The following is a 20,810-nucleotide window of genomic DNA, read 5'->3' on the forward strand; positions in this document are numbered from 1 at the left end:
GATGAAAGTCTCCGAAGTAATCTAGTGACTTTTTCAATGTTCTGAATCGTCACATCCTTTGTTTATCAGGAAGTTGCTGTGCTGTAAGGCATGTGCAGGTCACATCCAAGCTGGAGTGACTGCAGTTAGGTTCCTAACTAGAAGAACTACAATTTGGCAACAAATAGATAGCATAGATGTCAATATCACCGCAGGGAGAATTGATGGTGTGTACGTATTAAAAAAAGGCCGTTCATTAACTTCAGGGAGCCTTGCCTGCTAAACACAGTGACAAAGAGCAGCTGTCATCTCAAGGTGGCAACAGATAAGAACCTAGACAGAACTGCAAACGGCTAACCCCCCTCCACTCCACACACTCAATAGATAAGGAAGTCTGCTCTTCAGCAGAGAGCATTAGCTTTAGCTATTTTAATTAAGCTGTGCTATGAAGGCTAAATACATTGACACATCTATTTATTACTTACATTCTATGTTGGTCATTCCCCCCCCCCCCCCCATCCCCCCATCCCACGCTTCCCCAGTATGTTAGCCAGATTATAACCTACTCATGTGCAGGAAGGAACTGCAGATGCTGGTTTAAACCGAAGATGGACACATCTCCTCCCATCAGGGGGGCGGTACAGGAGCCTCAGGTCTCGCACCAGCAGGCTAAACTCACAGGCCTGGCGCTAGCCCCCCCCCCCCCCTTCTCATCAGTATTATTTATAGTTTATATAATTTACAGTCAAGCTCTATTCACCAGAATTTAGCACATCTCAATCTTTTGCACCTTAACAATTATCTGTATATATGTATATGCCTATGTACATAGATCAATATATCCTCATTTGTATATATTGTTTTAATCAGCATTTTACTACTTTGCACTCTGGTTAGATGTTAAACTGCATTTCGTTGTGCCTGTACCTGTACTTGTGCAATGACAATAAAGTTGAATCTAATCTAATAATGCTGGAGTAACTCAGCGGGACAGGCAGCATCTGTGGACAGAAGGAATGGGTGACGTTTCGGTTGAGACCCTTCTTCAATCTGACCCGAAACGTCATGCAGAATTTTGTGTATAACCTACTCATCTTCCTTATAATTCTCAAAATTCCCGACAACATCCAGTAAAACATGCGTTTCCATGCAATGGATATAACGTGACGGATGGAATAGAGAATGTATTTGTACTATGTAGGCTGTATTAGTTTGTAACAGGATTTGATCAGGAACTACACACCCACTAAAAACTTTCACACAGAGAGTGGTGAATCTCTGGAATTCTCTGCCACAGAAGGTAGTTGAGGCCAGTTCATTGGCTATATTTAAGAGGGAGTTAGATGTGGCCCTTGTGGCTAAAGGGATCAGGGGTTATGGAGAGAAGGCAGGTACAGGATACTGAGTTGGATGATCAGCCATGATCATATTGAATGGCGGTGCAGGCTCGAAGGGCCGAATGGCCTACTCCTGTACCTAATTTCTATGTTTCTATGTAACTTTGGAAATTGGTAAGCAGATAAAAGCTCTTGGAAAAATAAATTTGCATGTAGCCTCCTGTCAGAACTATCTGTAAAAATGCCACTTGATGTAGATGGTTCCATCCGACCAAGACATAGAGAGGTTTGATTGAACAACCTCTCTCAGTCTTTATTTCTACACCATGAAGCTGTGGCTTGGAACACAGAACAACATGGAAAGTAATTCACTGGAGAATGCCCCTTATTAACAACATCTCCTTCAAAGCACACGCCAGGCACACACATGATCACCAATAAATAGGCACTCACCATAAAAGGGATTCTCCAGAATTTCTGCAGAGGAAACAAATCAAAAGGAAAATTGTTAGTTTGAAAGAAACAGACTGGGTGATTCAATATGTGGATCGACCCCTGATGGAGGGTCCAATGGAGCTGCAACTGGTCACGTCATCAGCACAGCCTGAAGAAGTGTCCCAACCTGAAACATGACCCACCCATGCCCTCCAGAGGTGTTCCCTGACCCGCAGAGTCACTCCAGTACTTTGTGGGGTTTTTTTGCAAGGCAGTAGCTCTAACGCTGTGCCATCGTGCTGCCCAACTCAACTGAGATCTGATGAAAGGCTGTTAACTCTGCCTGGATCGTTCCTGTCTCCAACTTAGTTTAGTTTAGCTTAGAGCTACAGTGTGGAAACAGGCCCTTTGGCCAATCGAGTCTACACCCACCAGCGTTCTCCACACACTAACACTATCCTACACACACTAGGGACAATGTACATTTATACCAAGCCAATTAACATGCAAACCTGTACGTCTTTGGAATGTGGGAGGATTCCTGACCTGCTAAATATTTCCAGCATTTTCAGGTGGTTTCAGTTTGATTGCCGTATTTGACGAGTGTTGCCTTGCCATTAGCACCTCTATTTCACCAGGAAGACTCCATCTCATGAACTACAATCTATCCCACATGGTCCACTGTGATGTCTCTGGGCTCTGTAGATTTTCCCTGAAAACCTCTCTCTTTATATAGAAACCATCTTTATGTAACAATGTCGAGTCGACAGTCAGAAGTGGAACTGATAGGATAGAGACTCTAAACCTTTTTTCCCAGGATGGAAATGTCAATTGCTAGAGGGCATAACATTAATGTTAGAGGAGGGATGTGGAAATATGCGGAACAAGCCATTTCCACAGAGGGTGGTGGGCGCCTGGAACGCACGGGCAGGGGTAGCGGTGGAGGCAGATACAACAGTGCCATTTAAGAGGCTCGTGGATATGGAGGGAATCGAGGGTTGATATACAGGCAGATCCGAGTTGTTCTTGCACGGACATTGTGAGTGGAAGGACCTGTTCCTGCCCTTCACTGTTTTATGTTCTATTTAAACAACTTAAAAATGAGGCTAATATTCAGCTTTTCTAGAACAGGGGCATGATCACAAGAATAAAAGCTCATTTGTAATTTTGACCAGGATTTAGCTCAGAAAAAAAAGAAACCTTCTAATCTTCCATTGAGATTTCTTCATGAACTGCACATACTAGAACACTCATCAATTTACATTCTTGTTAGTCAGTCAAAGTTTTCAGTAGAACACCATTAATCCAGCCTAATTCCTTTCACAATAATCGTTGCTGAAAGGATTCTCACGCACTTTATTTGTGAGAATTATATTGACTGCCTCTGTCACGTCTCTGAACTAATGAATTCAGTTCCATTATCAGTCCAACACTTTGTTAGTCTACTGTACTCATTTGATTTTTTGCAAGATTTTATTGAGAATACATTTTTCTTTACTACAAATAGGAATCTTGAACCACGTGTTCAGGTCAATAACATTCCTACCGTTAATCCATATCTTTAGTGCCAAAGTTGACAGCCTTCCTAGTTTTAGTTTTAGAGATACAGCGTGGAAGCAGGCAATTTTTGGCCCACCGAGTCCGCGAAGACCAGCAATCCCTGTACACTAGCGCTATCCTACACACTAGGGACAATTTACAATCTTTACCAAAGCTAATTAACCTACAAATCTGTACGTTTTTGGAGTGTGGGAGGAAACCAGAGCACCCGGAGAAAACCCACACAGTCACGGGGAGAATGTACAAATTCCACACAGACAGCATCCATGGTCAGGGTCGAACCCAGGTCTCTGGCACTGCAAGGCAGCAACTCTATCGCTGCACCACAGTGCTGCCCCAAGGACAGCTAAGGCCACGTGTTATTGGAACATTTGCAACAAGAGTAGAGAGCATCCTTCAAAACTCTCACAGATTTCAACATTTGTCCCCTCTTTAACTTTGTATAATCCTTGTCAATTTTACCTGCAACTCTGAGTTTGATATTTAAATGCTGACATGTAATTGTAATTAATTTTAATTATACCTACTTTAGCTTTGATAGCTATTATTATCACACCCCAAAGATACTGAAGGGGAACATCAGTTTGAAGCACAGGTCACTACTATGATCTGTTTGGGTCAATATAATAGTGAGCAAATTTCCTAAAGTTACAGTTCATGTTCCACATCAAGGACGGTAACTGCCCTGTGTAGGAAGAAACTGCAGGTACTGGTTTAAACTGAAGACACAAAAAGCTGGAGTAACTCAGCGGGACAGGCAGCATCTCTGGAGAGAAGGAATGGGTGACATTTATGGTTGAGACCCTTCTTCAGACCAGGGTCTCGACCCGAAATATCACCAGAGATATTTGTAACTCAGCCTGTCCCGCTGAGTTATGGTAACTGCCTTGTTTATAGACGGTTCAATGATTCATACGTACGTGAGGATATTTTAGTGTGAACAAGTGTGTCAGCGAGAGTTGGTGTGTCAATGAAGGTGGGTGTACGGTGAGGATGGGTGTTCCTGGCGAGTGGGGTCAGGCCCTCTACTAGGCCCGGCTCGCCCACCATAGACGCTGACTGGACCCGCACAGCGAGAGCAAGGAAGTACTCGCAAGCAACTGCTGAGAGCATGGTGGGCCATCAGAGAGTGAGGTAGGTCATCAAAGAGCGAGGAAGAACGTTGGAGAGTGAGGAAGGTCGCCTGAGAATGAGGGGACCATCATCGAGCGAGGGGTCCATCGAGATAAGAGAGAATACTTTGGAATAGGGGTTGCTGGCATTTGGAAGAGAATGGGAAAATTATGGATAGTCACTATGGCAGATTATGTCCTACCAACTTGATTGGGCATTTTGAAGAGGTGATGAAGGTGATTGGTGAGGGGAAGGGAGCGGATTTTGAGAGTGCTTGGATTTTGGTTTGGCATTTGATAAAGGCCCTCATGCTAGGCTGATCCAGAAGATTCAGTTGCGTTAGATCCACAGTGATTGGTAGTTTGGATTCAGAACTGACTTACCCAGAGAAGACAGAGGGTTGTGGAGGAAGGACAATATTCAGGCTGGAGGTCTCTGATTAGTGGTGTTCCCTGGGGATCTGTGCTGGGATCTCTGTGGTTTGTGATTATATAAAAATGACTTGGACACAAATGAAGTCTCATTTAATTGGTGAGTTTACAGACCACATCATAAATGGTGGAGTTGTGGGTGGTGAACAAGGCTGTCAAAGGATACAGCAGAATATTAGATCCGTTACGGATATGGGCAGAAAAATGGCAGATGGAGTTTAATCCAAGAAAGTGTTGCATGCTAGGAGATTTCATGTAAGTGGAAGGTATACAGTTAACGTTCATAGCTTCCTGAAAGTGGCAACATAAGTAGATAGAATGGTAAAGAAGGCATGTGGTTTGCTTGCCTTCAATAATTGAGGCTGGAAATTATGTTGCAGCCTTACAGGACTTTGGTTCGGCTGCATTTGGATAATGTGTGCAGTTGTGGTCAGCCCATTGTAGGAAGGTTGTGGAGGCTTTGGAATGGAAGCAGAAGAGGCTTACCAGAATGCTGCCTGGATTAGAGAGTGTTAGCTAAAAGGAGAGAGGTTGAACAAGCTTCGATTGTTTTCTCTGGAGCATCAGAGGTTGAGGGGATACCTGATAGAATTTTCTAAAATAATGAGAGGCATTAATAGGATAACCAGTTAGAACATTTTTCACAGGATGGAAATGTCAGAGTAGTATTAATGTCAGAGGGGGAATGTTTGAAGGAGATGTGAGGGGCAAGTTTTATGTGGGTGCCCGGAACGCCTTACGTGGAGGCAGATACAATAATGGCATTTAAGAGGCTTTTAGATAGGCAAATAGATATGCAGACAATGGTGAGATCTTGATCATCTACAGGTAAAAGAGATTTTACTTCGGAGTCACGCGAGTGACTACGTGAAGACCCCGCCAGCACGCATGCGTGACATAGTGTCTCACACAGTGCAACAGCAACGGGCTGGAGAACGAGCTCTCCCGCAACAGAGTTTAAAACGGGACCTCCAGGTAAGTAAAACTTATTCTGAGGTCGTATTTGAAAAAACCCTTGTTGTGATCTGTTTCATAGAGAACATGGACAAGGGCAGAAAAACGAAGAAGGTCGCACCCCATCTGACTGTGATGGCCCAGGAGGGTTCCAGCAGTGGGGGGCGACTGGTGACACCTGGACCGCACTCGCTGCGGTCCACAGTCACCGACAAATTTTCTGTAGAGCCGAGCCCAACGCCGCAAGCTGCTCAGCTCGAACCACCGCAGCGGGTTGGAGGCAAGGCTAAACAGAAGTCGGTCCGGCCGGTTGACTCCGATGAGTCCGGCACCGAAGACTCACCGCCCGAGAGCGGCAGAGGTGACCGTTTGTCCCGCATGGAGCAGTTGATGAAGCAAATGCTCCAGCAGGACTTGCTCCGGGGGATGGGGCAAGCCCGCCAAGGGAGTGCAAGCACACCCGCTACAGTGCAATACCCAGCACTGGCCATCGCATCTCCCTCAGCAGAGGGGAGCGTTGGTGACCAGGGCTGGGCTGGTCAAGAAGAGGGGTCTTTGGATGAAGACAACAGCAGTATGCTGGGGGTGCAGGAACAGGAAGAGCTGCTGGGAGTGATAAACCGCTATGCTGTAACACCGCGAGCGGGACAGCCGTTGCAGCCTAAACTGGCGGCTAGCATTGACTACCTGTCCTTCAACCCACTCCAAGAACAGGTAGTCAATGAGGCGTTGGAATTATACACGCCACCGGAGAATTGTATATCGCTCAATGTATCGGCCGTCAATAACCAAATCCGGGTATACATTGGGTTGGGCATTCGAACCCAAGAACTAAATTCTGAAGCACCTGACGTCAGCCATAACTTCATACGCTCGTTCCATGGATGGTGTCGAAATGACCAACAACCAACAAGACACCCTGGCTCTGCTGTGTAACACACAGTACGAAATGAACAACCTACGAAGCACGGAGGGCTATCACTCTCGATAATTATATACTACAAAATATTCAGGGATACAAAATTGAATTTGTTCAAAAAAGTATGCTGCCAGTTCAGCATGCACCCCACAGGGAGTTTACCCTCTCACAAAAAGAAAAATGCGAGGGACAGGCAGAACTGGTGAGACTACATACAAAGGTAGTCATAGAGAAATCGGAACATGACCCTTTGGAATTTGTATAAAATATATTTACTAAAACCAAAAAAGATGGGGGATGTCGCATCATCATTGACTTAACGACATTGAATACTTTTGTCAAGTATATACATTTCAAAATGGAAACATTTGTTACTGCCAAACAATGTCCAGAGGATACTTCATGGCATGCATCGATTTAAAAGATGCATATTATTAATCAGTACCCATTCATAAGGATCATCGTAGATACCTAAAGTTTAACTGGATGGGGCAACAATGGCAGTATAAAGCGTTGCCTAATGAACTAACATCAGCCCCAAGACTATTTACCAAGATATTAAAACCGGCCCTGGCAATACTAAGAAAACAAAAACATATTGTCATGGCATATCTTGATGATATTTTGATAGTGGGCAAAACCCTGGAATTAGCTAAATCAGCAGTATTAGCTACCAAACATTTATTTGAAACTCTGGAGTTTGTCATACATCCAGATAAATCTAAGTTGACGCCATCCACAACTATGGACTATCAGGGATTCACAATGAACTCAGTCCACATGTCTGTAACGTTGCCAAAAGTAAAAGCAGCAGAATTGGCACAAGCCTGCAACAAATTAATGATTACCAATCAACCAACTATTCGACAGGTGGCAAGAGTAATTGGGAAATTAGTAACAGCATTTCCAGCTACCCAGCTTGGACCTTTGCATTACCAAAACTTACAAAGAGCAAAGGTGCAAGCGTTAAAACAACATGCAGGTCATTTTGACCGAACCATGAAATTACCAATTAAAGCAATATCAGAATTACAATGATGGAAAGTGAACATTTGGCATAGTTCCAGCCCCATCATTATCAATAACCCAACATTCACGATACAAACGGATGCTAGTGCTCAAGGCTGGGGAGCAACTAACACTATATCTAGTACGGGTGGTAGATGGAATATACAAGAATCATCACTACTACAGACACTGGGTATAAACTATTTGGAAATGTTGAGTGCGTTTTATGGGCTAAAAGCTTACTGTTCAGCTATGCACCATTTGCACGTCCGCCTACAAATTGACAATACCACAGTGGTGGCCTAAATTAATCATATGGGCAGGATAAAATCGATATAATGTGATAATCTGGCCACCACAATCTGGCAATGGTGTGTCGACAGACATATTTCGCTATCAGCAACTTACCTACCAGGTAAGCTTAATACAGTGGCAGACACCAGGTCACGAAAATTCAATGATAACACCGAATGGATGTTAAACCCCAAAGTATTTGCTGAAATTACAAAGCAATATGGAACACCAGATATCGACCTCTTCGCATCCCGACTGAATCACCAGGTATCAACATATGTCGCTTGGGAACCAGACCCTGAGGCAGCAGCGATGGACGCGTTCTCGTTGAACTGGGGAAAATTGTTTTTCTATGCCTTTCCCCCCTTCTGCCTCATCAGTCGGGTACTGTGCAAAATACAGATGGACTCTGCTTCAGGTATTTTGGTAGTACCCGACTGGCCTACATAGCCATGGTTCCCTGTGGTCCTTGACATGGTCACTGAACCACCCATGACCATTCCCAGGAGACCAGATCTGTTGGTCCACCCGGTCACAAGTGAGAGTCATCCGTACCATGACAGAATAAATCTGTTGGGTTGCAGAATTTAAAAATACCATGATTGGACCTGGGACTGTCAAACAGGTCATGATGACAGCATCTCACCGACAATCCACCAAGAAACAGTACGTCTCCAGCATCAGGAAGTGGGAAGCGTACTGTTCAAGAACAGGGACGACATATAGAACAGCAACCATAACGAACGTACTGGAGTTCCTGTCCAGCCTTCAATACGATGAAGGTCTGAGTTACAGTACAATTAAGTGCTCTGTCAGCCTATCTGTGGCAGGCACCAGGACAACAGTCCATAGGGTCACATCCGCTGGTGGCCAAATTAATGAAAGGCATCTTTAATACCAACCCCCCTAGACCAAGGTACACCCAGATCTGGGACGTCAGTGTCGTCCTGTCATTTCTAAGGGGATGGTCACCAGCCAGATCCCTAACTCTGGAACAGCTCACCCTGAAAACGGTAATGCTGATGGCTTTAGTCTCAGCCCAAAGGGTCCAGTCCCTACACCTTCTCAGACTGGACAACATGGTCATATCAGCTGACCAAGTTACATTTACTATCTGGGATCTGGTATAGCAGAGCAGACCGGGAACTTCAGGACTAACTATGGAATTCCGGGCGTACCCACCTGACCCCTGTTTATGTGTCATGACACATTTGCTGCAATATCTCAATACAACCAAAGAATCCCGAGGGAGAGAAAAGGCACTATGGGTCAGCTACAAAAAGCCACATGGTCGGGTGTCAGTACAAACCATCTCTAGATGGCTCAGACAGGTATTGGGAGCTGCTGGGGTGTAGAGTCTACATCTCACTCCACCAGGGCAGCAGCTACATCGGCGGCTAAGAATATGGCCGTGCCATTGGGCCATATCCTGGCAACAGCGGGGTGGTCCACGGAAAGAACTTTCCAAACGTTCTATAATAAGCCGATTGTTAAACCTGTATTATTTGCAGAGAGGATTTTTAATTTTGCAAATATATAATTTAAGCCCGGGGGAGCGTTATTTTTTCTTTGTTTAAAATAAATATTGTTATTGTTTTTAAAAAAACGGATTCATGTTTGATTACGATAATATACTTCCTCCCTTGGATGACTTTGGCAGTGAGTGAAGCATGGACTGTTACACGGTTTGAAAACACAGAGCTTTAAAATCTTCACGTGGTCACTCACGTGACTCCGAAGTAAAATAGTAAGATTAAATGAGAACTTACCAGTTTGAAGTTTGATCTTTATTTTATGAGGAGTTACGATGAGGGATTACGTGCCCTCTGCTCCCACCCTCAATTATAAAGGTCAACTGGTATCCCATTTCTATTACTGTGTTTTCTGTGATTCCACACCGCTGCTTTGAAGAATGTCGCGCATGCGTGCTGGTGGGGTCTTCACGTCAGCACAATCCCTCATCGTAACTCCTCATAAAATAAAGATCAAACTTCAAACTGGTAGGTTCTCGTTTAATCTTACTATTAGTTCAACTTGGCATCACAGGCATTGTTAGCTGACGGGCCTATTCCTGTTCTGTACTGTTCTATGTGTAGGAAGGAAATACAGATGCTGGTTTAAACCGAAGATAGACACAAAAAGCTGCAGTAACTCAGCATTTCTAGGGTAAAGGAAGATGCTGTCTGACCTGCTGAGTTACTCCAGCTTTTTATGTCTATCTTCTGTAATGTTCCAAAGTTCCAAAGACTCCTGGTACATAATGTAGGTACAGGTAACCAAGATAGCAGTGCTCGAAAAGGAACTGGTTTAAGATATTCTCTGTTCTCTGCATTGAGCATTAAGGGCCAAACTCAGCGGGACAGGCAGCATCTCTGGATAGAAGAAATGGGTGACATTTCGGTTCGAGACCCTTCTTCCGAAGAAGGGTCATTCTTTCTATTCAGAGATGCTGCCTGTCCCGGTGAGTTACTCCAGCATTTTGCGTCTATCTTCGATTTAAACCAGCATCTGCAGTTCCTTCCCTCAACAATACTGCAAGTGTGGCCTCACCAACATCTTGAACAATTGCAACGTAATGTCCCGCTTCTTGTCCTCAGTGCTCTGACAAACGCAGAACAATGTGCTGAACATCTTCTTCACCACCCTCTCCACTGTGATGGTGCCACTTTCAAGGTGCTGTGTATTCGTAGACCTATGTCCCTCTTCTCCACAACGTGCCCCAGGACCCTGTCTTAAACTGTGAGTCCTATGCTGGGTTGACTTTCCGAAGTGCAGTATCTCACACTATTCTCAATTCAAAGCCATTTGATATTCCTCAGCCATCAAACAGCTATCAAAATTGTCACTGATATCAAAGACATTCAGATCCATTTAAAAATCCATTCAGCAAATACAAAATATAGAACACAGAACAGCACATGTACTGCACATGGCCATGCTGAACATGATGCCAAGTTAAACCAATCTCCTCTGTCGCATCTCATCCATATACCTCCATTTCCTGTGTATACATAAGCCTATTTGAAATAAATAATCAAAAAATGAAAAAGTAAAGTTAACTAAAAAGCAAAAATAATTAAAAACATTACATTCACGTTAAATATTTTCCGAAGTAATTTACTTCCCCTTGTTTCTTAATTATATGTCCCAGAATTCCACAGTCAGTGGCACGGTGGCGCAGCGGTAGAATTGCTTCCTTACAGTGCCAGAAACCCGACTTCCATCCTGACCACAGGTGCTGTCTGTACGGAGTTTGCATGTTCTCCCCGTGACTATGTGGGTTTTCTCCGAGATCTCCGGTTTCCTCCCACGCTCCAAAGACGTACAGGTTGGTATGTTTATTGGCCTGGTATAATGGTGTGTGTAGGATAGTGCTAGTGTAACAGGGTGATCACTGGTCGGCATGGACTCGGTGGGCCGAAGGGCCTGTTTCTGTGCGGTATCTTGAAACTAAACTAAACTAAACCACTAGCGTCGGACTCGGTGACAGATTGGACCTGACCTAGGGTGTGAGGTGAATCCCCAGTTAAAGCTGAGGGATTCCTGCAACACTCTCTCTCACACGGCACTCAGAATATGTCTGTGATTTGAATTGCTGAATGCCAGTGCCTCTGAGTGAAATCATCGACAGAATACAGCATGATCTGATTCACGCCGTGATCCTGAATCTTTAAAGAAAGCTGCAGGAAACATTCCATGTACACTGAGAAAGGGAGTGTGATTGAGCACTGATGCGTGCAGGTGGAAGGGGAACATAACCTTGTCCGTGGGCAGCAGTGGGAGATGATGGAACCATCTGCACTAAATATGAAGTGGGCAAGGCACAGGTCAGCTTTTGTGAACAAAGCAAAGCCAAGTGCCCAGTCCCACAGCACTGACTAGCATCCGGCAGCAGGAATAAAAGACTACAAGCTGTTTTTTATTCCCTCCAACCAGTTTAATCATTCTGCTCAGTTACAAATCTCTGCCTTTCTCCTCATTGTTATGTGGTTCAGAACTTCATTGTGATTCATAACCTTCCTTGTCACAGCTTTCTGCTGCGTCTCATGGGGCACTCTTTAATTCAGTTTAGAGATATAGTGGGGGGTAACAGGCTATTCGGCCCACCGAGTCTGCGCTGACCAGCGATCTCCGTGCACTAACGGTGGCACAGTGGTGCAGAGGTCGAGTTGCTGCCTTACAACGCTAGCAGTGCCGGTGACCCAGGTTCGATCCTGACTAAGGGTGCTGTCTGTACGAAGTTTGTACGTTCTCCCCGTGACCCCGTGGGTTTGTTCTTCAGTTTCCTCCCACACTCCAAATACATACAGGTTTGTGGGTTAATTGGCTTGGTGTATGTGTAAATTGGCCCTAGTGAGTGTAGGATAGTGTTAATGTGTGGCGATTGTTGGTCGGCGTAGACTCGGTGGGCCGAAGGGCCTGTTTCACCGCTGCATCTCTAAACTAAAAACTAAACTGACACTATCTTATGCAGTAAGGACAATTTACACTTTACAATTTCTACCTGAGCCAATTAACCTACAAACCTGCATGGCTTTGGAATGTGGGTGGAGACCAGAGCACCTGAAAATAACCCACGCAAGTCACGGGGAAAACGTACAAACTCCGTACAGACAGCACCCGCAGTCAGGAAAGAACCTGGGTCTCTGTGAGGCAGACCATGCAATGTATCGAAGATAGACACAAAATGCCGGAGTAACTCAGCGGGTCAGGCAGCATCTCTGAAGAAAAAGAAAGGTCGAGACTCTTCTTCAGACAGAGGGGAGGGAAACTAGAGGCATGAAAAGGCACAGAACCATAATCAAAGCCAGTACCATTGAGTCAGGAAAGGCGGAGCCCACAAGGGTCCATTGTTGGCTGTGGAGGAGGTGATAACGAAGGGATATGAACAGTGAAACTAGCAGGATGACTAGGGAGTGGGACAGATGGAGAGAGAGGTAATGCAAGCGTTGCTTGAAATGAGAGATATTTAGGTTTAATAGATGTTTGGTGATCTGAACCTGAAATGAGTACGAAATCACAGAGAAAGGGCATTTTAATGAAGAGTGTTTTACAGACTCTGGTCCAATATAAATGCAAAATCAAACAGTTACACTGTTGTCCCTTTCACACTCTAGTGTCCAGCAGAAGAATGCACAGTTCCCCCTTTCTGAAAATAATAACATCGCTCTGTTTTTGTTGCAATTTTACTTCAGAGTCACGCGAGTGATTCCGTGAAGATGCCCGTCCAGTACACATGCACACCATTACGTCAGTTGCATTGGCGCAGACGCTGGGAGGAACGGAGTCCTCCAGCGGTAAGTTTAAACAATCCTGCAGGTTGTCCATTGCGGGAATCCTTTATTGTGGGTTCCTGCTGGATAGCGAGTTGGGCAAAACCCAGTGGACCGCGTGGAATTTGTTGACCGCGGGAGTGCGGTAGCAGGCGGCCGGTGGGTTTTGCTTGTTGAGTCGCGGACAGAACGGTCCATGACTCCAGAGGTTAATTGGCCGTGGGGGTTTTGTTCCGCGGGTTGTACAAGCCATGGCAGTTGGTTGTGGCTGTTGGGCTCGTTATTTCTAGTCGCTGACAGGGAGGTCAGCGACTCCAGAAATGTGTTTTAATATGGGTCGCGGGGTTCGCGATATCGCGGGGATACCGGCTACGGTCCGCGGTAAATGAGGAGCCGGTGGCCGTCGGACATTTTGTTTAAGTCGCTGACAGTAGGTCAGCAACTCCAGAGGTCGGGGTGCAGACTGAGCGTGGTGGCGTACCCGACTCATTGAGGCAGGGGGGCCCGTCTTCGGCAGCCCATATGAGGAAACCATGTGGAGCCTGGCCAGGAGTTGTAGTAAATGCCTACTATGTTCTGTGTGCTGAAACAAAGCAAGAAATTCATGGTCCTAATACAGGGACACATGTCAATAATGACAATAAACTCACTTGAACTTGAACTTGAGTTTCCCTCTGTCACATATGTATGTACTCACACGTGCATTATCCTAATATGGTAAGCTATATCAGGAAAGGTCATCAGGGGATTGCGGCAGCACCTGTTTCAGGGCTGCTTACCAATTCTCTCAGTGGAGAGGAGTACAAGAGGTCAGTGTGTGGCTGACCCCAACCCCAACCCAGGAAGTGAGACTTGTGGTTTATCACCCTTATGTGTCTATGGCAATAGCATTTTCTGCTATTTCTGTGGAGGTTTCAGGTTAGGTCCAAGCTGGCCTTCAAGGAGAATTTACAATTCATGCATCCCGGCAGTGCTGCCCTCCAAATTAAGGATGTGAATGCAACCCACTTCAGGGGCCTTTGGGCTTACCTCAAGACCACCGGTAACTATGCCGGTACGTGAGGCTGGTTTTCCTGTAACATGGGTTGTGAGGACCGGGTCCAGTGTATTTGTTTCTAGTGGCATGCAGTGCTCGCTTTCTCAGCACATATTTTAAAAAATTGGAACGATACACAGAAGGCTGGAGTTGGCCTGTGCAAGGATGACACCCAAATTTGGGAAGCGTTCAAAAAGGGCAGACATTATAGTTGCCATTAGGTCACGTTGTGACTATCATACCAAGACAGGTGATTACCATCTACTCCAATAAAAGGAAATGGGAAGCCTTGTTGAGCTCTATTTATCAGTCACCTGTGGGAGTTACACCAGGTGGCGTCATAGTAATTCTGCTCATTAAAGGGACTGTGCACGTTTCTTCCCCAAGATGCCGGATTATTCATATTAAAAGTAAATAAATCCCAGATTTACTGGGGTGGGCGTCTTCATAAATGTCTTTGCCTATGACATATAACTGTTCAGTTTTGTTCCAGCATTTCCCACTATCTCTGACAAACGGGGGCTAGAGGCGCTCCAATCCTTTCCTATAGATGGCGTTGGCATCTGGAAAGAGCACGACTAGAGTCGCTAGCACGTGCAGCCTGTTTGGTGCAGGAGGATACCAACAGAGCATCGATTGGCACGGCTTGTCCTGGCGGCTGCTGTAGGCAGTGACCTGACAACCCCGACTCAGAATGAGTGCCAAGTCAGGGGTATCAAAGTCGGACATGATTTCGTCTCGTCGCCATCCGACGACGCTCCATCTTAAGGCATGTCAGGCAGCAGCACCTAGTAAGGGTTGCAAAAATTCCTCCCACTCAAGGGCGGAGTGGTCGAGAGAGTGCTACAGGAGGATGCACTTCTGCCTGAAGCAACACCTGTTTGCAGGGTTGCCATTCCTCCCACGTGGCGCACCACAGTGGTCGAGATGCATACATGCCTGCGGCGACACCGAGTAAAGGGATGCTGAATTCCTCCCACTCAATCGGAGTGATCGAGAAGGTGCTACAAGAGTAGACACGTGTGCCTGAAGCAACACCTGTTTGCAAGGTTGCCATTCCTCCCACTTGGTTCACCACAGTGGTCGAGATGGTGCAGATATACATGCACACAGGCCTGAGGCAGCTCCTGTTGCAGGTTGTATAGGTCCTCCAACGCGGATGTACATCGGATGCAGATGGAGCCACACATATAAGATTGTGGGAAATGGTGTCGACAACATGCTTGGTACAGAGGCATGTACAAGCAAATGGAGGAGATGGATGGTGATATCTGCTTCAGCTGCGATTACTCACACTCTAAAAAGAGTGTCTAAGGTTAGTATGGATTAATTCCAATCAGGAATCCGAACATGACTATGTGCCGGGATCCCATGCTCAATGCATAAGGCATGACGATCGTATGAGGGAAAGCAGTGGGCTTTGCCTCTAAAAGTTGCTGCTCAATCGGAGATGGACAAGCCACTACAAGAGGAGTTGGCCAGCAGCATCAGCGATCTAATGGGAATGACAACATGGGCAGAGTCTGCGAATGAAATTTCGTTTGGAACTCCAGCAAAGGTAAGAGACTTGGAGATAGAGACGCTAGTGTAGGTCTCGTTATTTACCTCCATGGAAGTCATTATGGTACATGAACAGTATTCAGCATTGCTAATGTATCTGGAGTCAGGAGGTTTTCCATGCATTGTCAAGTCTTCAGTCATACGTATGACATAGCTGCATTCGCTACATGCTCAGCTCTAAGTTTATACGCTATGGTGGTGGCAGATGTTAGTCACATGGCAATCGTCAAGTATCCTGTTGTAGTTACCTATGTCATTTGCTATTGGTGTATCATCAAGTTCAGATCAATGTCAGATCAACCCAAGTTCAGATCAACCCAGAAGGGATGTTAGACCACACGATATTTATGGAATGTATGCCTCTACAGTAGGGTCTTTATATATAAAGTATAGATCCCGCTGTAGAGTTTCTGTAGTCTGATTGGTCTATGCAACTTTCTTCCCGGGGTTTGTCGGGAATGATAATTCAATTTAGTACGCTTGTGTTTTTAGACATAACCTTCTGCTGATGCAGCCTGTGCCTTGGGAAATCAGTTTTGCAGGATGACAATCAAGGATGGCCTGTATATTCTGAATGGATTGTTTTATGGTTGGTTTGTCGCACCGACGCATGGATATGTTCACTCCAGAGGACATTTCTTTTCAGGAGATGGGAATTGTTTTGTTTCATGCTGATATTACATGTAATCCGGTACGGTTTTGATGACAGAGTTCAAATTGTTTTGGGCCATTTATTGTATCCAACGTGTTTCCTGTCATGTTGGTGGCAGCAAACGGGGTCCACTCTGATGGGTGTCACCCTGGATATCGAGTGTGTAAACAATATCTTCAATACAAGTTCTCCCAGGACAAGCACAAGCAGTATGGATTTGGCGTTGTGTTAACAATGCTTCACCAGGTGGTTCCAGCTATATCCGTAGTCATGGCTCGAGTCTCGACACAATGAGTGTAGACAGTGCTACACAGTATGGAAGAGGCTGGAGATGCCATTATGTTTTTTCATATGTCATCTACTCAAGCAGAGCAAACCAGGGGCGAGAAGGGTTTAGGATCATATTTTGGCATTTCCCACGGGTTCACTTCCATGGGAAGGGCACACTAGCTAAGATATCAATGTTACCAGAGGCCTTAGAGGTGTGGAATTAGCATTGGTTTTCTGGTTATGCAGGTATTTACACTGACAGTTCTTAATCCCATTTCCACCATGGCGGCATCGGCGTCAGTAAGCAGGGCGTCCCCATCGATCTTATGGTTGTGGCCGCAGGATGGTCAAGTGAATTGTTTGCAAACAATGACATGCTTAATGCACTTTTTATCCACTCAATCTGAGTCAATCAATGCAGTGTGACGCCGGATTTGAATCTACGGCATGAAATCACAGAGCTTTGAAATCTTCACAGAATCACTCACGTGACTCCGAAGTAAAATAGTAAGATTAAACGAGAACTTACCAGTTAGAAGTTTGATCTTTATTTTATGAGGTGATTACGTGCCCACCACGCCCAACCCTCTCTCTCATAAAAAGGTAATTTCTTGGTAGTTCTCATGTTGCTGATCTTACAATGTTACTTCGAACTGCTGTTATCTGTGATTTCATACCGCTGCTTTGAAGATTGATGCGCATGCATACTGGACGGGCTTCTTCACGTAATCACCAATGTAACTCCTCATAAAATAAAGATCAAACTTCAAACTGGTAAGTTCTCATTTAATCTTACTATTTTACTTCGGAGTCACGTGAGTGACTACGTGAAGAACCCGCCAGGACGCATGCGTGTCATATCGCTTCACGCATTGCGAAAAAACGGGCGGGGTGGAGCGTTCCCCCGCAGCGGTAAATTTGAAACTGCGACCGACAGGTAAGTGAATTACTCTGCGGTCATTTTTTGTTTCCCGCGCTGTTTTTTACAGGGGGAAACTGGACAAAAATAGAGTCAACAAGGGCTGCGTCTAAAGCTGGCTGGGGAGGACCGCGGAGTTGCGGGCAGCCAGCAGCAGCTGAAGGCACCAGCATCACCATGAATGGGATCAGCTGTGCCCAACTTAGCACCCGCGCCGGCCAGATCAACACCACGGCCGGGCGGGAAGGCTACACAGATCAGAGCCGTTGACTCTGACAAGTTGAAATGGCCAGCGGGGGGAGTATTCCCCTGCAGCGGCAAGTTTATAAAACCAAGACCGACAGGTAAGGGAATTACTGCGGTCGTGTTTGTTTCCCGTACTGTTTTTCACAGGGGGAAACTATGGACAGGAGTCCACAAGGGCTGCACTGGCTGGGAAGAACTACGGAGTTGCGGACAGTCAGCAGCGGCTGACGGCACCAGATCACCGTTAGTGGGATCAGCTGTGCCCGACTTGGCTGACAAGTCGAACTGCAAAGAAATGCCGCGTGGACCAGCGTTACTGGGGCCAAATAGAGCGGCTTATGGAACATATGCTTCACTGTGACAGACTCTGGGAGATGGAGTCTAGTCATAATGGGTATATAATACACTCATGGCAGCACCTTATCAGGGCTGCACAGTGCATCTCCCTCGACAGAGGGGAGTACTGGGAGCCAATTCTGGGCTGGCTCTGAAGAGGGGATCAGTGTGCAGGGGGTGCAAGAACAAGGGAACCTCCTGGAAAAGGAGTCCAAGTTTGTACATCTAAAAACAACTACAGGAACATGGCTGTAATAGACACTACTGCCAAATATTTGGCACCGGAAAATAGGTATCCCTCAAAATTTCCCACGGTGAACAGTTACATCTGAAAACACATTGGAACGGGAGTCAGAAGGCAGGATGTTTAGCTAAGACGCTGTGGCATTATTCTGCAATACGGAGTATGAGATTAATAGTCTCAGGAGAACGCCATCCGCCCAGCTTTAAACCCTAAGTTTGCAGAGCTGTGCAGACCTGGAGGGATTAAACCACCAAAATTACTACTTGGGGGCAACCTGTCAAAACAGGTAAAAGAGCTCAATAAGGAGGCCAATACCCTGGGGTTCATAAAGGCGGCAACAGGCAGGATCTCCTACACACGACAACAGCACCTCCACGTACCCACCAGCAGGAAGACACACAGAAGCTGGTGAAAGCTCAAAGGCCGGGCTACAGGACAGAGGTCTTTTAAGCCTGGCCCAGACCGGCCTTCGTGGAAGACGTGCGACCCCAAATCCAAAAACCGACGCCACAACCTCTACGGCGACTGCAAGGAAGAAAACAAACTTTCCACTGGTCACCATGGAGGTAGGGGGGTCTGGTCTCTTCCAAAAAACAGGAAGTGTAAATAACACAAATTGGGTGTAGATTACATTTTCTTGGGAGGCATGGAGTGCAATAACTACTAACACTTATTTTCTACCTAGTGTTCAGGGATATACAATTGTATTTGTGCACAAAATTACCCGGTTCAGCATGTACCGAACTGAACGTTCGTGCCTTCACGATAAGAAAAACTGGAAGCGCATGCTGAACTGGAGAGGCTAGATGCTAGGGAATCATGGGGAAATCCCAACACGACTCTTTGGAATTCGTGTCAATATCTTTACGAAAAACAAAAAGATGTGGTTACCAATCATTCAGGTCTGACAAACCTGAATACATTGTGCAGTAAATTCATTCGAAATTGGAAACCTTTGTTATTGCCAAACAATTGATCCATAGGCTACTTTATGAATTGCATCCATTAAAAGATGCTTACTATACGGTGCCTATGCGGCAGGATTATAGACATTATTAATTCTAAGCTAACACCTTCCACCACTAAGGACTACTTGGGGTTCACCTTTGACTTAGTCTACATGTGGGTAACTTATCAAAGGAAGGTACAGACTTAACTGAGGCCAACAACCTCATTGACATCAGTAAACCACCTATTCGACTGGTAGCAAGGGTAATTGGCAATACTGTGGCCTTTCCAGCCACACTGTTTGACCTTTGTATTACCAATAATTACAAGGACAAAGGTATAAGCACTTAAAATCAATACTGGTCATGTGTAGAGACCAATGAGGCTACCAATCTAAGCAATCACGGAATTACAATGATAGGGGAAATATTGGGCATTGTTCAAACCCTATCATTGTCAGCAACCATTCAGTGGTGCTACAAACTGATGCCAGTGTTCATGGTTGGCGTGTTACTAACCCCATCTCTAGTTGTGGATATAGATGGGATGCACAAGAAGCATCATTGCTTCAGATACATGTCATAAACTACTTGGAAATGTTGGGTGAGTTTTATGGATTAAATCATACTGTTCAGAAATGCATCACCTGCATGGTGTTTACAGATTGATAACACCACCATGGTGACATATACTAACTACATGGGTGGAATCAAATCGGTATCATGTGATAATCCGGCTAACACAATTTGGCAATGGTGTATTCAGAAAAACATTTGAATATCAGCTAGTTACCTACCAGGTAACCTCAAATTTAGTGGCAGACACCAGGTCACGCAAATTCAATGACAAACATCGAATGGATGTTGGACCGCAAAGTGTTTGCTGATATTATAGCATGATATGAAACACCAGAGATTGGTCTATTGCATCTCGGCTTAATCACCAGTTGCCTATCTGTGTTTCTTGGGAATCAGACTGGGGCATCAGCGATGGATGCCTTCTCGCTGCATTGGGGGGGGGGGGGGGGGGGGGGGGGGGGGGGGGGGATTGTTCTTTCTATGCATTCCCTCCTTTCTGCCTCATCAGTCGGGTATTACGCAAAATACAACTAAACATGGCTCTCCGTTCCGAAATAACCAGATTGTTGGTTCATCCCGTAACGGGCGGGAAAATCATCGCTACCATAATAGGACAAATGTGTTCGTCAGCAGAATCTTAAGTAACCATTTCCGGACCTGGGACTAACGAACCGAGCAATGAACATATACAGCGGCTCACAGGCAGTCCACGAAGAAA

At 45.5% G+C, this 20,810-nt stretch overlaps 1 protein-coding gene across 2 annotated transcripts in view; it reads right to left on the reverse strand.

Annotated features, from left to right (window-relative positions):
- Positions 1-20,810, reverse strand: part of ntrk3 (neurotrophic receptor tyrosine kinase 3) — a 999,514-nt gene that overhangs the window by 418,518 nt on the left and 560,186 nt on the right. For both annotated transcript variants that reach the window (XM_033050347.1, XM_033050348.1), the window contains exon 9: positions 1,770-1,793. In XM_033050347.1, the coding sequence (XP_032906238.1) occupies positions 1,770-1,793 (24 nt within the window). The remainder of the gene's footprint in view (positions 1-1,769; positions 1,794-20,810) is intronic.

This window comes from Amblyraja radiata, chromosome 34, assembly GCF_010909765.2.
Source record: "Amblyraja radiata isolate CabotCenter1 chromosome 34, sAmbRad1.1.pri, whole genome shotgun sequence".
Taxonomy (NCBI): Eukaryota; Metazoa; Chordata; class Chondrichthyes; order Rajiformes; family Rajidae; genus Amblyraja; species Amblyraja radiata.